Raw genomic sequence first — 24,639 nt, forward strand, 5'->3', positions numbered from 1 at the left:
CAGTAGTTCCTTCTCACAAAATACCAAACAAATAATGTGTAAAATCACTACATGACATTTGAGCAACTATAGACGTCTTAAAACGTCATTCTTTTGGGGTTGGCCTTAAGACGCTAAGCAACGATGTTATAATTTGTGGTTCTATATGTACAATGTATCACCATTCATTGCCATACATTGCTTATATTTTAGTATCTTCCAACACATAAGAATTAGAAGTAATACGGAAGACGCCAGTGCTATTTTGGACTATGTACAGCAATGAGCTTGCTTAATTGTTTTGTAATTGAGGAAGCCGGAGCAAAGTTTAACCGATAAGTAGAGCATGTCCTGATAGATTAATCTACTATCCATGCATCACAGCGTTCGAGCGGAGCATTTTAATCACAGAGACGTTGCGTATAATTAAATACTAATTTTACTGCCCTACTCTGTTTCAGGTACAACTTAAAACGACAAGCACCAAGTAGCCAAAAATATCAAATAAACAGAACGTCAGTAAAACAAGCAAAGACTGCATATGGAACTTCAAAGTCAGACAGCAATAAAGCATAAAATATAGAAAGTATGACAAAAAGAAAGACAGAAAGAGAAAGCAAGGTAGGAAGGAAGAAGACAAGGAAGACAGAGAACAGAGTTAGCATGAGGAAAAAATGACTCGAGACAGCATGATGTCTGTATACACTCCTACATTTAAACACAGCAGTACAAAATCTATACAGACATGTATAGACAACTGTTTCTATGTTAAAATAAAGGGGCTTGTCTAAATAAACATGACACACCACGGAAATCGTTCCAGCCCTGCACTGTTGGGAAGCAAGAGAGACGATTTAGCATGCTCCACACAAGCTGCTGAGCTGTGGAATGTGCAACCAAAACCTAAACTGGATTAGATGTTGCCAGTTGGACGATGAGCTACACATCTCTCAAACTCCTACTTCAGAATATAATATAAGGCCAAAAACAAAACACTTCACCATGACATCCATTAATGCTTGTTAAGCATCGCATTCCAAAACCATAGAGATTGGGCTATTCTAGTCTTTACTGCTATAATAACCTCCACTCTTCTGGGAAGGCTTTCCACTAGATCTTGAAATGAACATTAGTGAGCTTTGGTGCAAAGGCCTGGTGCACAGTCAGCTTTCCAATTCATCCCAAAAGTGTTCACTTTGGTTGAGGTCAAGGTTCTGTTCAGGTTACTCAAGTTCTAACGCATCAACATCGGCAAACCATGTCTTTAAGGGGTAGTGGTGGCTTGGAGGTTAAGGTTCTGGGTTACTGATTGGAAGGTCAGGGGTTCAAGCCCCAGCACTGCCAAGCTGGCATCGTCGGGCCCTTGAGCAAGGCCCTTAACCCTCTCTGCTCCAGGGGTGCTGTATCATGGCTCACCCTGTGCTCTAACCCCAGCTTCCTGATATGCTGGGGTATACAAAGAAACGAATTTCACTGTGCATATGTATATGTGACCAATAAAGACTCATTATCATTATAGACTTTGCTTTGTGGCAACATACTTTTGGCCATAGTGTACTGCTGGACACCTGCCATTTTGAAAGTGTCTCTAGTGACCACTTGTAATTGGATTTCCATTGGTGGATGGATGTCACACACGTCTATTGCATCTAATTTGTTTTCAGGCAGAAATGACCTGCAAATCCTATCTCCTGAACCTCTAGGGGCGGTTTCAAACATTTCGATCATGTAGTCGGTTAACAAAACATATAAATATACAAGAGATGAGACGACTAAAGAAGCTGAGAAAATCAACTGGTTTTGTCTCTGCTATAATTCTCTGCAACACTTCATGCTGTTGAAAAAGTTCTATTGAAAAGTTGATTTGATTGATCAGGGTTTGCAGTAATCAGGCCTGGTTGTGTCTAGTCCAGCTAGTCATTATCAATGCAGTTTCATAGATTTGGGGAATGAGTAATTACAGGGGCAAATACATTTTCACACAGGCCCATTTGGTTTTGGATAACTTTTTTTGCTTCGATAAATAACATTATCATTTAAAAACTGTATTTTGTGTTTACTCAGGTTGCCTTTGTTTTTATCTTAGATAGATTTTGTTTTCCTTTCTGAAACAATTTAGCTTGATATACACAGAAACAGAAGAATGTAAATCAGCTGAACCATAATTCAGGATGTAAACTCATGACAAACAAGGAAGGCTAGCCATCATTAAATATTTGTCAATGTTTTGCATGGATGATTCAGTCCACAGAACATGCACGATTGCTTGGGTTTCCTGTTTGATGATACATGCACAAAAACACATGGAACACTCTTTCATCCTCTAACCTCCCACAGGTTACTCAGAACCCACATAGGTGACATGGAAGCAAATGAGTCAAATGAGTGAGTCTTAAGACTTTTATTAGAAGAGGCTAATCTTTTTCTTTCAGAGACACAGACTTACAGGAAACAAAACGATCCAGATCACCTGCATACAGTCTAGCAGGAGAAATCAGCGTAGTGACTGGGAAGTTCACAGCTGCAGATATGCGACTCAGTACAGTGGATTCATAAACAAGTTTGAGCTACAGGGAGCTGCGTGACTTTCAAATCATTATCAGCTTACAACGGAATAGATAAAGCCCCATATTCAGACATACACAAGACAAACACACAGCCCTTTTTCCAATGCCTGAATTCTCTGGACTAGTTTCAGGTGTGTTTGTGCAATTTTTCAAGATGTCATTGGTGTGGACATTTTGCCGAGACTTGGCAACCCTGCACATTAATGTTTAATTAGCCAGGTTTGCATTTGTTACATTCTAGTGCTCAGCTTTTGTGAGTCTGAATGGATCATGTAACCACTGTGTCATTGTTACGTTTCAGTTATTTTACTCTGATTATGTTGAATGTTTTAATTAATTAGCTGAAAACAGAAAATTAAAGGCACATATTCAGTCAATGCTTATATTTTGAAAATGTATAGTACCTAGACAAAACTGTATCGTATCATATTGAATTAGAATTTTGTGAATCGTTACACCCGTAACAAAGTCAAATGCAAAAGTTTGCATCCCCCCATGGTTTCAGGTAGCGGTCGACCGATAGTGGATTTTACTGATACCGATAACCGAGTTGGGCAGAACCTGCCAAAACCCCGTTAATCGACCGAGTGATACTGAATGAAAAAACAACACTGAAAGTAAAATATTGCTGAAAGTTATTACAAAAATAAACAGTACTGACTGTATCATGAAAATGTACTGTATGCTTTTAAAATGTAATAAATATATAAATATTAATATTTTAACTAATTTAACAAAATATTTTTATCTAATATTTAATTCATAAATATTAACATAAATAAAAAATTATACAACCAAACAGAACCAAAAAGTAACACTCCAATTAACAAATAAAAATAGAGACACCTTCAAAAAACACTTTAAATAACACAACAAAGTGTGTCAGGTTTTATTTCGCCTCTCATACCGTATAATGATAGCAGACCCTTCTAAGCCGATCCCGCAACTGACCAAACCGGGAAAACCTATCGGTGTGGATTTCTGTAGTGTGGCACAACCGGTCAATCAGTCGACCGTAAAAAAAGGAAAATGTACCTAAATTACATAATGGATCTACAAATAAATTGCAATTATATTTTGTTTGGAGGAAATTTTGCTTGTATTTTCTCATTTGTAAGTCGCTTTGGATAAAAGCGTCTGCTAAATGAATAAATGTAAATGTAAATAGTTTAAAAGGAGCGAACAGAATAATCAGACCAGGCTTAAGTCCTTAGCAGTTGGTGGACCGTTGGTTCTGCAGAACTTCACTTTCACTTCCTCAAACTAGAATCTAGATTCTTGGACTGTATACTGCTTCACTTGTAAGCCGCTTTGGATGAAAAGTGTCTCCCAAATCAACGAGCGTAAATAAGTACGGAAATGTGGCCTGCGTCCAGAATACTAGCCAAAGGTTCATGTTGTCCATGAAGTTCATGCAGTAATAGACTACAGGAGTAAAAAAAAGTAGATGACGCATGAGTCCATCTCCTTACCTTTGTCCGCCACAGAGAGCATGCTGCTGACATACTGCTCCTCCAGCATCCATGAAGTGTCGTTCATCTTGTTGGAGATACCACAGGAGCCCACGCAGTTCAGCTTGATGGCTGAGGAGAGAGAAAATGTGGCACGGTCAATAGCCAGTCAGTAACAGGCATTCAATATCCTCAGGAGCAATTCATCAATGCTCCACAACAATAAATGTAACTATAATTGGATAAAAATGACTGCATGTTGCTCTTTAATTAGTTCACTACTCCACTACAAAGTTCACTACTGTGCTGTTTTTCCATTTGGAGATAACGGCTCTCACTGTAGTCTTTTGGAGTCCCAGAGCTTTTCAAATAGCTTTGTAACCCTTCCCAGACTGATGTATTTCAATCCCCTTCTTCCTCATCATTTCGGGAATTTCTTTCAACTTTGGCATAGTGTGTTACTGGATAAGACCTTTTAACCAACTTCACGCTGTTGAAAAAGTTCTGTTGAAGTGTTGATTTGATTGAACAGGGTTTTCAGTAATCAGGCCTGGTTGTGTCCAGTCCAGCTGAACCCCGTTATCAATGCAGTTTCATAGATTTGTGGAATGAGTACCTACGTGATCAAATACATTTTCACACAGGCCCAGTTGGTATTGGATAACTTTTTTGCTTCCAAAAAAGAACATTATCATTTTAAAAACTGTATTTTGTGTTTACTCGGGTTGCCTTTGTTTAATCTTATATTTTGTTTTTGAAACAATTTATTATGAGATCTACACGAAAACAGAAGAAATCAAGATGGGACAAATGCTTTTTCACAGCACTGTATACTTCACTGTAGCATAACTGTTTGCTTTTGACAATTGCATCGTTTGTTAAGTGGGGTTATATCCCTTCACCATGGACTATTTTGTCCTCGTCATAAAGACCAATTGTTCAAACTGAGCATTATGGGGAAGAAATAAAAAGTATTGTGGCCTGGAAAAACCCTACACATGGTAAAAATTTCTACTAGTTCTGAAAAGTACAGACTTCCTTGAACTGGAAAACGTTTCTCCATTTTATGGATCTCAATCACAAGTAAAGTTCTAGCATTTTAAATCTGGGTTACACTCAAAGGCGAAAAAGGAGAGAAAAAATTCATTTAAATCAGACTTCATAACCAATCACAGGTGTTTTATCAGCTGGTACATGATTATATTTTGAATTTATTATGTTTACATCCAGCCTGTCCAGGGTGTACCCCACCTTGTGCCCGATGCTCCCTGGGATAGGCTCCAGGTTTCCCCGTGACCCTGAAGGAAGGATAAGCGGTATAGAAGATGGATGGATGGATGTTTACATCCTTTTTGGCATGTAGCTATACAACAACTTGATCAACACGTGAAGTCTAACACGTGCAAGGAACTCACACTTAGCTAGCGAGGTTTTAGACATCTTTAGTTTTTACACTGTTTGTAGGGAAATGTATTATAAGTGTCAAATAGGCAGAAAAACAAGTCTTTTTTTCTGTTTACCAGAATTTAGCCACAACTACGTCTGATGGGTTTTCCCTGACTGCCACACAAATATGCACAAGCAAAACTATCCCACAATGGTGAATGATAACAGTATGACACATTCCTCAATAAACCACTGGCTTGCTTATTCACTGAATGGTTTGCAAAACGTTGTCCTTTAATTCATAAACAATGTCGTTTAATTCGGGAAAGTAAAACATAATCGGATTGTCCTGTAGATAAAGTAGGTAGAGTCAGGTTTACTAGAGGATTTTAAACGGGTTAAAGTAAACAAAGTCAAAAGAAAGAAAGCCCACTGAGTGAAAAGGGAGAGAAGGAGGGAGGTAGATTGCTCTGCTTGGGTGTACTATGTGGATGAGGTCAAGCCTAATCACCTCACCTCATGGTTGTGCAACATAGTGCTCGCTCACACACACACACACACACACACACACACACACACACATACGCACACCTGGCTAGTCTCAACTCCCCCCCCCCCCACCCCCCCAACATTCCCAGAGCTTCATGTTTCGCGTCCACAGACACAAAGAAGCACTGAAATACCCAGCGGAGAAAACGAGAATACAGAGATTCCACATTCACAGGTGCTTTTGATTCTGCTTTCTCAGTGAAATTGAAGCTCGTCTGGTTCCGTTCCACGAGACACTCGTGGCTAAAATGTGTGGAAAGAGTGAGAAGACTCATTCCGCTCTATCTTGTTTTAAAAACCGAGAACCACAAATTTCCGACGACACAAATTCGATCCCTCGTACGGCTGTGGAAATTTTAAGACTTGTGGTGAGCCTAGACTTTGGCACGAGGTCTAACACGGCATCGTGTTGACACCACACACAAACACCGGTGGCAGATGGCAGCGCTTGCTGGCACCGAGGCCTCTCCAGCTCGGCTCTGCAGGAATAATTGCGGAATGCTCCAAAGGAGAAAAGCAGGAGAGGGTCTTAAGAGTTTCGGTCAGCTAGGGGTATCTACAGCACTAAATTAACAGTTAGATCATCTGTGGTTTGCCATCTGAGCCACCAAGAAAAGCTCAAACTGAAACAACTGTATTGTAGGTATTACCTAAACTCATCTTTCAGTGTGGATGTACAGGCATTAATATTTTGTCTATAAAGGACCTATATTCTGTTTGCTCGTTTTCAATATATAGCTACGTTTTTGGGGAACAGTAAAACCACACAAAACCTCTTCTTAAGTCTGGAGATGCTCCTATGAGCAGATGTTTGTAAACTGCTATAAGTAAGAGTCATTTCACTGAGAACCTAGTTATTTTATTTTTGCCTATTAGTCTATTTATTTGTTTGTCTGTCAGTTTCTCTGTCCGTCTCTTTGTTTTCTGTTTGTTTGGCTGTTTATTTGTGTGTGTATTTGTTTGGTCTGTTTATTCATCTGTTTGTTCGTCTGTCTGTTTACTTGCCTGTTTGTCCGTCCGTTTGTTAATTCGTGATGGTTGTAATAGCAAAAAAAACACCAAAACCAAATTTGTTCTTTTTCATGTTTACCAGACAAAAATAAGCTGGGTTTCATGATGGAAACGAAAATTTAAGTAAAGTATTTCATTTAAAATTGAATGTTAAGTAAACATTTTAAACGGGTCATTTTGACACAAATCGACTAATGTGCTCCTTCAATGAATTTCAGCTGAAAGGAACGAAACACTTGCTCATTCTGGGAAATGGTATGAGGAAGGATATCAGTACAGCCTGACCGCATGACTATCAGACCTTCCTTTCAGATAAGCAAAAATAGAGTCATGTCTGTAGGGAAGGAGTATAAACAGTGTATGGGGCATCCCTGTTGTCTGTTAGTTATATTGCAACAAAGCAAATACTTCTGCAAGCCAACACTTAACTGAGATGAAGCCTCGAATACATACTGTACCAACTGTACTAAACAAATACGATGCGATTGTGCACAGGAATACTTCCTTGCCATTCTTACCGAATGTCTGAATTGAACAAATCAAGTGCGAACAAAATGGAAGACATTCCACTCTATTCTGTACTCCCACCAGTTTCCTTGAAGTATTTCCCTTCTCAGGCCTCGACGTTAGGGTCCATTGTGTTTGTGTTGCACAACAACAGAGATTCACACTATGCTGGCCCTAAAATTCTGAGTCAAGGCACAGGTTTCACATAACACATTATTCTCCCCAGTGACTCGATCTTACAACAAAACCACCGATTGAACTGAATAAAACTGACCACCTTTTTGAAACATGTCCATTATGAAGGTTAATAAGTAAGAAATAAAACACACACTGACTGGGACATGTTCAGGGAGGCTGCAACCGACTGCAACTCCACCAACTCGGAGGAATACAAGGCATCAGTGACCAGCTACATCAGTAAGTGCATTGATGACGCCACTTGAACTTGAAACTGCAAAAAAAAAAAAAAAAAAAAAAAAAAAAACCCTCCAATATCTAACTGTTAAAAAGCGCTGACAATGAAGACTAGGACTGGGTGGTATCATAATATAATACGCATCTCATGATCAATTATATCATGATACACTTTTCTGAGATATTGTCAGTGTATCATTTATTTGTACAATTTTTTCTTTAAAAAAAACAAACAAACAAACAAATAAAACAATTACAAATTCTGAAAGCAGCTGATTTGATAAGGTTTTCTTTCCTTTTTTTTTAAACAAATATTTTACATATAAAATCTTTTAAAATACGTCCCCTTCTTTTTAGTGTTAAGGACCTCATCGAATAAATTATTTAACGTTTCATTTTTAAATGCAACACTACTGTTTTGCTTGCAGTTTGCTAGGAAATCTATACTGTGAGGCAAATTATCTTGCCTTGACATATTGTAACCTCTACTGCAGACTCCTTCTTACACTGTTTAATAAACAGTTCCTCATAGAAGCCGTGTACATTGTTACTATAGAAACAAGAACGCATTTGAACAGGCGCATGAATATACCTTATACCTTACAGAACAAACTACTGCCCAAGCCATGTTGTTAACGTTAATTAGAAAATGAATCAACACTATCCTATAGTGTTGAACACTAGTCAACAGTTTATTGTACGAGTTGATTGGTAGGCACTAAAGGATAACCAGTGCCCAAATTTCTGTAAGAAAATCCTAAACAAAGGAAGGGCAGTTGGAATCTCCCTGGCAACTAGCAGGCATCCTGCAGCCAATCAGACATCTGTTGTAAAGTCATTTAGACAGAATTTGACCCCTGTGACTACAACGCCATTCAACAATGAGTCAGCATGCAGGCGAGGCCAGATCTGGCGGCTCTGGTGTGGAACGAGACTAATATCCCCTTGTTCACTGACTAGCTGAGAGAAGTTTTATAAAGACAGACTGAAACTGGAGCTACAGTATAAGTAAAATATGGGTGGATCCAAAATCCAAAGGCAACATAGATAGCTTTGTCCTCAAGCCAAAACACAGAGGAGGCAGAGGTCCAGTAAAACAACAGGAAAATTGTTCACTCTAAGGACAGTATTTCAGCTGAAGTGGTGGTGGAGGAGGAGGAGGAGGAGGAGGAGGAGAAGAAGGATGAGGAATCCCCCCTCACTTTTAAATGTTCCTACATCAACAGAGGGCAGAAAAGCGTATAATTACCCATGTGCAGTGACGCAATACAAGATCGCGTTGCATTCCAAGGCATTTCTTTTGTAAGCTGCAAAACCTGAAACAGTAAAAAGGACCTTCCCTACATTAGACTCTAAACTACTGACTTAACAAAAGAGGTTTGTTCAGAGCACGACTATAAACACTGCAGCGCAGATTAAAAACTAGACAACTTTGGGCCTACATTAAAAGGACTGATGCTATTTAAATATATTTAACATGACGATCTAAAAAGTAGCTGACAATACTTTTATCAGTACACGTATTCCAATGAAGCGTATAATTAAAACAATAACAGATCCAAATAAACCATGTATAGCTGACGTGCTATGAAAAACTTTTAGTTTAAATTAAACCCCGAACGTACGAACGTATGCAAACATACATATTAGTAAGTGGGGGAAAAATCGATTCTTAGATGCATCTCACTGATTCTCCAGAATCCGATTTTTAAAAATGAGTTTTTCATTGAAACCCCTAAAAACAGTTCAAACACAATGTGAAGAAAGTAATAGTGAAAAATAGGAAAACAAAAATTTAATTTTTGGCCACAAGTCTCAACTAATTGGGAAAAGTAAGACAATAACGATTCATTAATGTTACAATCATGGTGTAATATCTCTTCGCTTATACAACAGTTAGCTCCGGTCCACTAATTTGATTGGTTGAGCGGTTATAGGAAACATAAGTTTGCCTATATTTCCTTTAAACCGCACTGGAACGGACTTTTCACTGTCTGTAATATTCCACTTCCTAGTTCAAAGTTTGTTGTCATTTTAACTGAAAATAGAGCTCCAACGTCGGCTAAAATGCTCACTACCCCGGGCCTCATTCTCAGCCACTGTAGTTTTACAGAGGCATGACGCTGTTGTCAGTTTAAAGTTACTCAAGAGTTCTTTTAATATAACCTATAATGTGTGTCAATCATTGTGATCCAGAGCTACTGTTAACGTCACGATTCCAAGTCGGCCTATATTTCCTATATCCGCACTGGGATGTGGCACTGTGTGTAAAATTCCACTTCCTAGTTCGAAACGGTTACTATAGTAGTGTTAGTGACATCATCAGTGGACATGGCAAACTATCCTTTCCAAAAATATAACTTTTAACATAAAATATGAAAGCTCGTCAGATGAAGATGAAAATGAAGAAAGGACACCAATTTTACCAGAAGCACCTTGAACAGGAATGTACAAATCAATGTGAGCTAGCTAGCCAGCTAGTCAATGTGCTATAAAGTGAGTGGGGCTTCTTTGGAATTTATTTCCACTAGTGGAGCAAAAATAAACAGAACACTTGGCCGTACTGTGCCTGAAATGTCACTTACTTTATGTAAATTTCTTGTTTATAGAACTGTTGTATGAAAGCAATATCACACTCGCAATCGTACGGCTATACTCAATGTCACTTAAGGTTCTATATTAGTTATTAGCGGTTATACTCAGATATTCAGTATATCTGCACTCTTGCAGTCATTGTTATTAATAGATTATGTTTTATTAGTAGTATTATGATACGCTATTACATTAGCCTATATCTACAGCACATGCATAATCAAACTACGCCAAAACGAGAAAACAAGCCATGAGTTTCGATTTCACTCTGCTTCAGACTAGGCAAACAGACTCCTAGCTGAATAAGCATGAAAACTTTCGAAAACTTTGACTTCTAGTAGTTTACTATGTGGTTCATGGTCAACTGTTCCAAACATCTAGTATTTCAAGAAACTGAGCCTGTAGACAGAGGTTTGCCCTTAGAGCAGGTTCAGATCCACTGAAACACTTAGCAGATTGTATCACACCAAGTACAGACTTTCAGCTGAAATGGAGTAGGAAGCTTCCACCAAGGGACTTCCCCACTTTTGTCTCATAAACTACTGATTTCAGTTAGCTAACACTGACCTAGTAAATGTCTTTTTTTCCCCACCGCAAACGATAATTACCATTATCCGAACTACCTGTGCGCAACCTTATAAATTCAGCTTATTTCTGTTGTCTACAATCTGTCTTTTCTTATTTAATCTTGTCGATAGTAGCATACTGCGCTACCTGACAGGAAGTTATTTTAAGGTCACAGTGAGGAGCGGTTGGTATAATGAGGATCACAGGACTACACTTTCCCTCACTCATCTAGTATGACAAACAGCCATCATTGGTCACAAGGCAAGGACAGTTAGTGCTGATTTCTCTTCTCATCCCCTCCTGTACCAAACTAGATTATACAGGAGCTTCTGCTTTTCACACGGTCATCAAACTCAAACAGAAGTAAGGAACTGAGCTTTAAAACAAGTTTCTGTTACTTGGATATGTGAGTTAAACTGATGCATGATCACATAAAGCAGATCATTACTGTAAATGACATGAAGGATGCCAGTTCCAGGCTTTGGTCACTATTCGATTTGATTCATGATACTTGCTTCGATTCTCTGAATATTTTGAACACAATTTTAATGAAGAAAAAGTTATACTGAAAAGACTCCTTTTTTGTTTATGAATCATAAAAAAAATGCAAAACCATGTGTATTTGTGTCCGTATAAAACTAAATAAATTAAATCCTGGGTGTAATATTGTAAACAAAATGTACTACAGGTTGACCATATCCTAAAAAAAAAAAAAAAAAAAAAAAGAGAATAAATGTATAAATTATTCCTAATAGTCTCAGAGCTAGGGAACATGATCAATCAAATAGAGCTCCAAAGTCGGCTAAAATGTCCAACTTCCCCGGGCCTCATTCTCAGCCACTGTAGTTCACAGAGTAATGAGTCTGGTGTCATTTGAAAGCTACTGAAGAGCACTTTTATTTTTATTTGTAATATAATGCCTGCCAGTCATTATGATCCAGAGCTATTGGTCACTTCACAACTGCAGACGATTCCCGTTAATGGCAACTCTATGAGTTGCAACTCTATGAGTTGCACAGATTGGGACCGCCATTGTTAAAAAAGCAATTACATTAAATGCATAATTAATACAATGCTGATTTCCATGATGGGAATTGCACATTTCCACAGTGCACATTGTTACATTTTTACATAGCGATGCATCTCGTCACAAAGCATTGTTACACCCTTACTAGTTGCAGCCATAATATTTATATTCTTCCACTTTCATGGAAACTGTGATCAAATAAGAACATGTACTGTACTGTACAGTTATCTTTGCTGGAATAACCATACAGCCATCATTAGAACATCAGTCTATTCACCAAATAAGGAGAGCAAGTGACCACTAAACTGTAACATTTCTCTGGGTTTTCATGAATCAAATCCAAGAAATTCAACTCTCCTGTCTCAACTAGATAATTATAGGTTCCATCGTCTTTGGTTATTCTAAATGTCTGTAGGGAGTTTTTTCTTAGCCTAGTCAATTAGGTTTCTAGAAAACCAAAACATGGGACTGGGCAGTACCCCATTACGATAAATTAGACAAAATATATTGTCTTATCAACATATGTGTATATTGTAAAGAATACTGTAGTCCACATTCCAAGCATTGGTGATCCAGCATTGTTGTGACTGACTCCATTTCACCCACCTTAGATAAGTTTAATTCACAGCTCAAATCTACTCAGCCATTTATGTACAGATTTCCATATTTATCAAATGTCTAAATGGAAACAGAATGGCCTCATCCCTTCATAAAGGTACTTCAAACACCATCAGCTGCGAGAGTAGCCTGAATCACAGAAAAGCCCAATTACGCCTAGTCTGTATATTCCAGAGAGGATTTTTTTTTAATGCGACCGTCAGCACATCTGCTTTTATTAAACCAAGCCAGATTAACAAATGCAAAATGAGTCGTGGAAGCTGAAGGTGACCCTGACTTGAATCTTTCTTTCACTCCCTTGCTTTTGCTTTCTCTCTGTCTCTTTTATAAAAGAGGATCCCATTCTTTATCATAACAACACCTGTGAAGGTGTATAACGGGTCGTCAACATATGGAAATACATATTCCAGCAACTCTAGTTTTCTAAACATGAACCGGTTCAGCTTGTAATGAACAAGGAATGTACAGTATGTAAATTATTTTATTAAAAGGCAGCGCATCAGACCAGAAACTAGCTTCACGGCTAAAGCTCAGAAAGCTAAAGAGTTCAGACTTACAAACATCTTTCATTTATATTTACTGAACTGACGACGTAGCTTGTTTAAAGAAAAGTAAATGACGAAAACATAATGCTTAACGATGACTGGTTCAGAGAAGCATGTGCTTATTTCCCTTCTATGACATTCAAAACATTTAATTCATCTGACTCTACTGATAACGTGAAGCTCCACTACAAAACAAATCTTCACCATTTTAAATTGTTCTACTTATAGCCATAAACTGATCATAAATTGTTAAGCGTTGCAAGATAACTGTTGCCGCCATTCAGTCATGTTAGCTCCTTATCTGTCGCTTTGTAAGCAAAGAATTTTAGGTAACTTGACCTTTCCAAATTTATTTGACTACCCTTTCCGTATAAATATTTATACCGTTGTCAACTTCTATTATTAGAGATGTTGCGCTGGTAATTTAGTAAGCATCACTCACTCACTCGCTTTCACTTCATTCATCTTGTCAATTGAGTCATTATGTTTCAGACTAACATTTCGCATGTTGAGTCAACAACAAACGATTCTGTTTTGAGGAAACTGTAAGAAATCGCCATAGTTGTGGACAGAATATAAAATCTATAGTAACGGTTAAGGTAAAGAATATTTTGAAGATACTTATCTAAAACTCTCAACTGACTGAAACAAGTCAGTTCTGTTTTTGCACATCCTTGCTCCACCCTGTTATGCTCTGTGGCCTTGTGGGTCTGCTGCCTCTGTGACGGTGCCGTGCTGTGCTCTTAGCTCCAGGTTCCTGCTTTCATCATCTTTCACACTTCTCTGAACGTGATCCAAAGCTTGTTATTAACCTGAACCCGTTGTACCTATTCCTTTGTGTGGACGTGTGTGGCTTATTCACTGTAAATACTTCCCCATTTATATGCTGTAAGCCACAGGGTTGCCATTTTTGTTGTTGTTTTTTGCTTTGTATCGGTTAGGTAGGGAGTGTTCACGTTAGAAAGAAAATCACATTTTACTCACACTTTCTCATACTGTTCCCTTCTGACACTTGAGCATGAAAGGTCAACACTATCGGCACACTTTGCACTAAGAGAAACACGAGCTGTGTAGAAATGCAGAAAGAAAGCCAGACATCTATCTATTAGTCACTGTGGATCTTTCACAGGTCACTGAAAAAAAGAATGCAGGCAATGTAAACAACCCTTTTCCATTTTTCAGCCTTAAGAGATTGCTCATTGCTTCATATGTATTACAAACAGGGTGGAAAATCTCATTTAAAAAATAATACAACAATGACAAGGAATGAATTTCTACAATCAGTGATGGTGTTTATTCTCACATGCACTGAGAGAAAAGATGAAGAAGAAGAGGCTTGATCCTGTTCAGATGGTCTCAATTACAATGTGTTATTTTGCCAATTCAATAATATAATATAATAAGTTGGTACTGTTTTCATTTAAAAATAAGATTTTTAGGGCCCAAGCACTGAATGTGCACAGGGCCCTATTGTTTCCCTAAGGAGTATTCCTTTTCTTTCTTCTTCTCAAGCTTTCAGGGGCTTTTGGGGCCCTTAACATGCTCAAAAACTCATGAAATACGGCACACGTCAGAGGCCCGGGCAAAGGGTAGTGCCTGGGTGTGGGCGTGGTACATAAACGTGGTGCATATATCATATATACTTGTATGTACATTCACAAAACTCAGTAAACATACTGTTCTCATTGACCCGAACAACTTTCGTGCTGATGATCATTAGCGCCGCCCAAAAGGATGTCGGCCATTTTGGATTTTGTGAAAAGTGGATTCACGTCATTGTCATCAAACCTGGTGAATATTATGCCAAGACATTGAGGATGTTAACTGCGAAGGGATTTCTGATATCTCGAATGGTTTCGCCACGGCGAGGAAATAAATTTATGGTGAAAAAATAGAAACAGGAAGTGTCTCATATCTTCTGAGTGCACTGAATGATTTAGATCAAACTTGAGCTGTAGGTTTGGTACTGGGGGCTGATCACATAGATGTGACTATTGTGAGTCACGGTTATAGCGCCACCAACTGGCAGCAGAAATTGTGTCAATTAAAACAGGCTTTTAAATAGTCTTCTTATATTTACCCGAATCGCTTCAAATAGTGTTGTCACAGTAGTGCAGTAAACTTTAATACTCTTTTCTTTGTATATTTGGGTGTTTTACCTTACAGCACTCACTTCACTATGTGTTGTTTTCATACACCCACCGGGTGGCAATGGCACCGTAGTGCTTGGGCCCACCATCGCTGCGTGCAGCTATATTATACTTATTTATTTTTATATTATACTTTTTGAATTTCCTTCAAGACAGCCTCAGAGTTTGGAAATTATTTGGGTTAAGGCGACATGGTGGATTTAACGACTGCAGCCATTATTACTCTCGGATCACACCTTCAGACAATGCATACAACCTCATTGTGGTTGTGGATAGCCAACAACCATTCTCTCTACATATTGCTAAACTGACTTGGCCATGCAGGTTTCTTCTTTCCAGCATCAGGAGGATAAAGTCATTTCTTTCCATGCAGGCCACTCAAGTGTTTGTTTAGTTCCTTGTCATATCAAGACTGGACTACTCCAACTTGTTCCTGGGAGGTCTTCCCCCAAGCACCAGACCCCCACGACTGATCTAGAATGCAGCTCCATGACTTGTTTTCAATGTCCCATCACTGATGCTTGCTACAAAGTTAAAAATGGACCAGGTGCTACCTACCAAACCCCAATCTGCACCATGTTCCCTTCTCCAAAAGTCCAAAAGTCTATAGCACAGGTCAAATTGAACTACCATCCCTCAAGATACAGGATCATCATCAAGGCTCTTCTCTGGAAACCAACTGGTGGAATGGACTTCTCCTTGTTTTCCAGAGAGCTAAGTCACTGGCAACTTCAAAAGCTCCCCAGTGGCCCAACAGAAAAGTATTTGGGAGATTACGAGCTAGAGTCCCAAACATGCCATCCATAACTGGGAGTCCCAGAGAGCAAATTGGCCTTTTTGGCTGGGACGGATGGCATTACTCTGTCCCCTGCCAATGTGAGCAACATTAACTTATCATGGGTGTTTGTGAGCTCACGTAAGCAGAAGCGGGCAGCTGGCACTTTCGATAACGTAGCATAAGCCGGTCTCGGAGGAAGCACGTGCTAGCCTTCACCCTACCCGTGAAGGCAGCTAGTGGGTGGGAATTGGAAAAATTTGGCCTTGTTCTTCACTATGCATTTAAATTATTACTAAGTAATATAATAAACCTTGACTTGTACCATTGCACAAATGTAAATATCCTTATAGCTTGTGTGAAACTGAACAAAATCTTGCTTGCTTATTAGCAGTCTTAGGATGTTATTATGAGACCGTGTTGCCAGATACAGATATTAAATACTTAAGTTTCATTTACTGCTACAAATTTTAGTCTTTGCTCATTTGAATTCTGCCAATAGTCAATACGCACTTTAAATGCAACAGTCTGGATTTTACTTGAATGAGCAACTGACTCCTTATCAGCTCTGACAAAAATCATTCAAATGATTACTCACTCTTCACTAAAACATTCCAGGCTCTAACCTTGTCAGATCTGTGTGGCTGATGAAGAAAGCAAAAGGCTCTTTGTTCTGAGCAGTTCAGTATCTGAGAGAGTACCTGCTCACAAAAGCTGGGAATCATGGCTGGGAAATTCCCATACATCTGCTGTGGCCATGACTTGAATACTAGGCAAAAATGACCTTGGTTAAATGCCACATTAAAGCCCTCTTTCTGACTGAGATTTGCTTCTAAGATCCTATCTATAGAAAAGAGTATAAACTTCTAATATCATCTTATTTAAATAATTTCTGCTTAGGCCTACCATTTTGCATCTTCTTACAATTTTGATTAAATCTATCCGACAGAGCTGATAGAAAACTCGCATTAAATGTGTTCATTTGAAATATTGTGATGTGCATGGCGAATCCGGTGGCAATTTGTTGGCTGGTGCTGCATTTTTCGTTATTCCCATAAGATTCATGTGGTTGTCTGCCAGTCTGACATCACAGGGGGACATTGCTAGTGCAGAGACTCGGCTCGCCCATGAGAAGACGAGCGTGATGGCGGTATCAGCATGAAAGTTGAAGCTTAGGAACTTTACCCATTTGAGCAGAGTGTATGAATGAGGAGGTGAGACAGACTAAAAGACTAAAGCGCTGCTGCATCGACCTTACCTTCTTGAGCAGAATGTGTGAGGAGATGAGAGAGCTGGACGGACTAAAGAACTAAAGTGCTGCTACTTCGTTCTCTTTGGGTAGAGACAGAGCAAGAGCTAAATCCCAATGGCATCACCATCAGAAGGTAGTTGAACAGCAGTGCATGTTTGGGTAATGCATGTAACATTTACCAAAGTGAAAGAAGACCAACAAGTAGAGGAAAGTAAAAATGGCATGAGAGAAAAACCTTGATCGTGTTATTATGCAAGCCGACGATTAACATGCAAGTCGTCCAGGGTGGATTTTGTTCCTAGAAGTACTGTATCTAACAAAGATTAAGGCTGTAAAAGATCACTAAACAGACAAGTGGCTTATAACCGTAAGCATTCAAACCACTGTAAGAATGCTAACGGCGAGGGTGGACGACCAAGGAATGTGTAACATTCTAGCCTTCCCCCTCTTCTTTAGCATTCTCTCTATAGTGCTGCTGTATAGTGCTTGGCCTTCAGCTTGAAGAAAGGTCAAACAGATATCAAAAATACGTACCAAAAATAATCAGATATGTACAATATCTTACTGTCAAATTAAAGACCATGGTTTCGCACATATTCTTGTTTCAGGGCTTGGTAGTCAATCCAGCCAGCATTTCAGAGTGATTCCAGAGGTGGACAAATCACTAGCCCCGGATCCTGGGACAAGCAGTTTACATGTCCAGACTATCAGTCGATTTTATTTATAGTGGCCATTCATTAGGCTGCTGATGTAACCAGCAAAAACTGCAGCTATATTACACCAACCCTAGGGAAAGAAAAAAAAATGCTGTATTGACTTTCACAAACCACTATTTAATTTGACCACAGACTACATCGTAACTACACACATTAACCAAGGATGCACCCTGCCCATCAGTTTGAACTATTATTAGCATCTTGTAATGACAGACTTTCTTCCTTTTTTTTTTTTTTTCTTTAACCAATCAGTAACTCACAGGGATGTGGAAACAGTGACGAAACTGAGTAAAATACAGAACATTGCAAAACTGTCGCACAGATCTGCTAATAGCATGTCGAGTGAAAATATAGTCAGGGCTAGAGTCAATAAAAAACAGCTCATATTACTCTACAATAATGTATTTAATGCACTTAGCTCGTCATACTCTGGGGATAATACGTTTTAATCTAGATAATTAAGTTTCTGGGTAACCTAAACATGGGGCTGAGCAGCACAGTGTAGGTTTCACTTGTGGGCTAGTTAATGAATTTATGATTTGTTCACCATTACATTATCATTTTAGGACTGTTTTTTTAATTAGCTGGAATCTCTGTGGTTCTCAGACCAGGGGTCTGAAAAGCACAGCTGGGGGTGAGTCCATGATGGTTTTTTTTTTCTTCCCCCTTTTTTTTTGTAGTGGAAATCACAACCCACCATCATCAGTGTTAATGAAAGTTAATGCATTCCAAACCTCCAAAACAAATAAGCCTATAAATATCGTCAACTTGGACCTAATTTGTTGTCAAATTGTTGGAAATTTCAGGAATAAAAACATTCCAATAAATACCTAGAATCTTGCTGTACACATTTACATAACGAGCTTAATATTTGAATAATTGGATTATCCTCATAAATATCTGTCGATGGAGTCTGTGTAATTTATTTTGTAGTTAAAGTGGTCCCTGGCTGCAAATTGCTTTGACAACCCAACCCCTGCTCTGCTCAATCGTCAAAATGAAGATTCAAGAGAAATATACGTCAGGAACTTTTCAAATTATTATGAGTTGAATGGCTTGTTTTAACCTGTTCTGCTTTAAGTGAACATACACCACAGCTGTTACTCATACTGACTAAGTGAACAGGCATTAAAAACGATCATGTATCAACCCACAGTCTCTGGCTGAAGATCATTGAGACAAAGCCGTAGACAGAGAGAGTGAAAGAAAAGCAGTGTGTAGGAGTCTGGGCATTTTTCCTGGCACCATGCTGAAATCTCCCGTAGAGGGCAGATGGTGGATTGGCAGAGGTGCCAGGAGGCACAGTGCAGCAACGTCAGGGTCAAAAGGTGCCAGCGCCTTTGGCATGAATCTGTACAGACACCAAGCTGATGCACAGATATAATGAACGCTACAATACAATTCCTCTGCTGAGACTTCACGTTTAAATTCAGGATTACACTCCAAAAAAAATCGACAAGACAAGAAAAAACTGAGCAAAAACAACGCTACAACAACATTTGTTGACTGTACTTAGTTAGCCATCTAGCTAGCTACAGTACCCTGCTAAACTAACCAGCTAACTGTTTTTATTTAAGTTACATGAACTTGTAACTTTTTTTGTGTGTGTGTTTTTTAATGTAGTCGCATTTTGAACAAGATAGATTAAGAAGTAGCTTTTTTTGTAGCAAATGTAGCATTTTAAGAGCAACATTTAGGAATGATCTTGCTAGCCAAGATAGCTTTTTTCCTGAGGTAAAAAGAAACAACAACAAAAAACAAGAAACTTATTTCCTGAGGTAAAAATAGTATTTTCTGACAAAAAAAAGTGTTTTTTTTTTTAAGTACTGCTAACACCATTAAACGTTCTACAATTAAAATGCTATGCTGTAAATTAACACCTGGTTTCCACTACAAATACCGTTACAAACCATCATTAAAACCATTACCATTATTGGTCCATAATGGTATCCACTAGACATAACATGCAACCAATAGAAGGTAACAAAATACCAGTAGAGACCCAAAGGGACCGTTATCGTTTCCATTAAAACCACTACAAATGTGATGAGGGTTTCTATTGGGGTTTTTTTTTTCAGCAGGGGATCTAAATGGGGGGACGCATGGTGGCTTAGTGGTTAGCACGTTCGCCTCACACCTCCACGGTTGGGGGTTTGATTCCCACCGTGGCCCTGTGTGTGCAGAGTTTGCATGTTCTCCCCGTGCTGTGGGGGTTTGTGAATATGTATGTGATTGTGCCCTGCGATGGATTAGCACCCTGTCCAGGGTGTATCCCGCCTTGTGCCCGATGCTTCCTGGGATAGGCTCCAGGTTCCCCGTGAACCTGAAAAGGATAAGCGGTATAGAAGATGGATGGATGGATCTAAATGGAGAGACCTTGGTGCAGTTCTCTCATTTCCTCATGCAAAATCTTACCATGGCCAAGCTTTTATTATGTCTCTATATTAATTCTGACCATGACAGAATTGACCATGAAGCTGAATAAACCCTCCATAATTGGGCCTGCGAATATAAAGAGAAGTGCTTCTACCATTCCACCCATGATGAGGAATCTCAACAATCCCTCTGACATTTTCATCAAAATGATACCACTCCAGCAGCCAACATCGAATCGCTCTGTGTTCATCACAAACTGGCTCAATCCGCAGAAAACCTCATTATCTAACTGACCTAAATATGTAGGTTAAAATGATGATGCAGAAACAGTCATGGTGCATGTGTCCAGTGGTAGATTACTGAGGAGAAACATTGCTGCATGGATGTAGCTCAGCACTGCAAATAATGTGATGACACACTCGATCCATCATTCACTGCAGTGGTAGCTGAGGCTCTGGGTAGCACTGCAGTGTGCTGCAAGGTGCAAATAGCATTTATATGGCTAGCATCCACACTATGCTGAAAGAGCACCTTTCTGCCATTGCCTTTATACACTTTATGCCAACTGTGCTAAAAAGTGCACTTTGAATTTTGTTCCCAATGCTTGATAGAAATCCTGCCATGATCTTTAATTGAATCTTAATTAAAACTATATCTTTGATCTAAGGGATCTAAGATTCCCTTGGAATCGTTATGGAAATTACAATAACGATTCAAATGCAGCAGCCATCATTTTGATCCACACGGGATCTACTAAAGTCTATCGAATCAATATGATGCTCATGATCACGACAGCCTGGCATAGCTATCCATTTTTATTAAAGACAAAACCATTCCAAATGCATAAAGTCAAATGAGGACGCTATTCTCTATAACATGTATCTGCAAGTAGAACACTAGAAATCAGTCGGAAATGGAGCGAGGACCCGATTCCCAGCACCACAGAGCTTGGGCACGGCTGAAGCACATGTCTGGCAACAGTAAAAGTGGTGTCACCTTTCATGATCAAGCCTCTTGAGGCAGCAGCTAATGAAAAGAAGGGCTCCACCTAAGAGATGACAACAGACAGTCCCATGGGTTTGCCGCTCATTACTTAATAGTGTTTTATCCGTAGATGTTAAAAACTGCAGAGTAACCTCTCATCACAAGCTAACACATCTCTTAATAAATGTAATATTGGCAATCCTCAATAGAAATACACACACAAAAAAATGGGCTTTTCTGCTTATAAACATACTTTGATACCTCGACCTTAAGAAACCATAAATATATTTAAACAAATCTACATGGAAATGTTCATTTTTAATTTTGCCTTCTGGCTATTTTCCTGCACAGATCATATTCATGAAGCAGCGGTGGTACGACCAGTGACAGCTACTGGTTTTTAAAATAGGGCAAGCATGTTTTTAGCTGTTTTATCTAAACCATACTGTCTACTTATATCTAAATTGGTTACTTGCATTCAATGCTATGACGGTTTTTTTGTTTCATTTGATTTTTTTTTTTTTCCATTTCCGGCAACGTTGTTTATATTCAGCAGTATAGTGACTATCATTCCCACAGCTATATACTGTATAAACTAGGTGTTTTATTACTATTTACTTATTGACAAAGTGGGACAAATGAAGAGTGTACTGCCTACTAAACTCTGAAATATTATTTTCTATGGAAAACCCACCCGCTCAAGGTTCAAGAAAACCTGTAGTTTTCACAGCTATACATAGTAGAAAATGTCAAGAATTTCCTTCTAATGCTCACTTTGCAATCATATTCTACAGAGCATGTGGTGATAAAATTACCTACACTATTTGTCTTTGGTGTCTTGCTCTAATTGATGAAAAATTCACTGCCTCATCAATAATGAAGCACAGCGTATCTCTAAGGTCTAAGGCTGGCTGGGATCATTTCACCTTATGACCTTAGTTAGTCTGTTAGTAAGTCGATACACAGCCTGTCTAGTGTCCTGTAAATACTGGACCATTTTTCAACAAAAGAGTGTCATTGCATACAGCCAGGACCAGCCACTGACAGAAAGCACATGGACACGATCACTGAGAAAAACATCCTCACAGACTCAACAAAATGGACAGGTTAATACATGCTCTTAAGATGTAACTTTAATGAATAGTTAGTATTTCCACAGTACTAATAACATACAATCAGCTGGTTAAATTAATGATGACTTTCATTTAGAACTCTAAAAAAAATATATATATATATATATATATATGTTTTAATTCTCTGGTACAAAATTAACCAAAATCCCAATTCACTGCTGCTCTCAAATGCAAGGGATAAAGTAATTCATGCTTAAATGTAAATGTACTTCAAAAAATAAATACCACAGGAGAACATTGAATGTAATAGTACTGTATAGGAATTTTTTTAAAATAATTAATAATAACCCTAGGATTTTGTTTTGTTTTGTTTTTTAAATTACCTGAAAGTGCTATGTGTGCAAAAGAATAAACTCAGACCTACAACTTCATGAGCATGTTTTGTGTCTAAATATAATCATATAAAACAAAAATAATAATAATAGGAACATGGCAAAATTTCATTTGTAATTATTGTGTTATGCATAAAAATCACAGACACAGAACTTTATAAAGTAAAAGTGAGCAGGAAAAAAATTAAGGTAAAATTATGTTAAAACAGAGTGGGTAAAAACCTGCACTAAATTCATACTCTTAATTACTTACTGAGTAAATCAACTGTCGTGGAAACATTTCATTTGAACAACAGTGTCCAATGAAGGATGTTTGTTCGCATCTAAAGCAGAAATACTGCTAACACATCGTGCAAGCAAAAAATACAAAACATATTTTTTGAAAATTTTATAAAAACGGATATTTTAAAATTAATAATACGAATACTAAGGTTATCGAGGACAGGGTTGGAAATAACAACAATGCTGAATTTGTTTATTCAGCACTTCTAAAAGCAGGTCGGTTAACGTTAATGGGTTTTTTGCTTACAATGCTGTGTTTGATTCTTTCATTTCCTGAGTGTGTGTGTGTGTGTGTGTGCATTTAAGCATCTAAGCCTATATTATTATTAGAGAGTACCACAGACTATGTCATTGCAATCAGGACCGGAAAATCCTTAAAGGACCGGGAAAGCCAAAAAGCCAGGGTATATATGCTGCACTATAAAAACAATTACGTCACCTTTTTACATTCAGTCGACAGGCCATCTTCCAGCATCTGATAAAAATGATAATATTTAAAAACAGCAAGATTACAAGATGCATCAAAAATTTTTCAAAATCCCACTATTTTATAATCAAGTGAGGGCTAGAGATCACTTCCCTTTTAAAAAAAAAAAAGTGAGATTGCAGCATCATGAGTCACACGTTTGCAGATACCACTGCATAATTGCGGTGGTCGGAAGCAGATTTCACTCCACCCAATTCCATCTGTCCTGGATGTCTTTCCACAACTAACAACATCTGGAATTAAGAATTAAGATTTAACAGACTTCCGTATCAGATTTTCACAGTCACTGTTCCACAATGAACATGACACGATAAGCTTAAAAAAAGTAGTTCCGGCTAGAATTCAAATGATCTATTAATGTGCTAGTTCTCCATTACGTTGCTGTTTCTATAGTAACAACTCAAAGGAACACATACTTTGATCTTAATAATAAATGGATTGATTATCTTCTCAAAGCAGTGATTAGTACGGCCAATGTTATTAACTTAACCAAGTACCGTGTCTGTATTTATTGACTGATCTAAAGCCAATACTGTTATAAACTCATTTAAAAGTAGAGAACGTGTTCTTTACATTGTTCACCGGGTGAGCGGCCATGTTGGTTTGATGTCAACTGGTATTTAAGAAAACTACCCCAAGTAGAAGAGTTGAAATTTCAAGTTGAGGGGACATTTTCGGTAGTTTTTTGCCAATTTGTAGGGACATTAAACGTTGTGCCTTGAACGCGGCATAACTTGTCTCGGGGTCGTTCTACAAATTTGCATGTAACTATAAACGGTGTCGTCCATTAATACATTAAAAAAATTTTAAGTGTGGGTAAAACGCTGTGGTCTAAGATGAATAAAAGACTTTAGGATGTGCTGTAATAGGAAAATAATCCATTGGGCCACATCACATGTGAGCCAAAGAGAATGAGGACAATGTTATGTAAGCATTAAG

At 38.3% G+C, this 24,639-nt stretch overlaps 1 protein-coding gene across 1 annotated transcript in view; it reads right to left on the minus strand.

The window, feature by feature from the left end:
• Positions 1–24,639, minus strand: part of arrdc1b (arrestin domain containing 1b) — a 46,573-nt gene that overhangs the window by 16,137 nt on the left and 5,797 nt on the right. The window contains exon 2 of the mRNA XM_053648491.1: positions 4,019–4,129. Within this exon, the coding sequence (XP_053504466.1) occupies positions 4,019–4,129 (111 nt within the window). The remainder of the gene's footprint in view (positions 1–4,018; positions 4,130–24,639) is intronic.

The sequence above is a fragment of the Ictalurus furcatus genome, chromosome 18, assembly GCF_023375685.1.
Source record: "Ictalurus furcatus strain D&B chromosome 18, Billie_1.0, whole genome shotgun sequence".
Taxonomy (NCBI): Eukaryota; Metazoa; Chordata; class Actinopteri; order Siluriformes; family Ictaluridae; genus Ictalurus; species Ictalurus furcatus.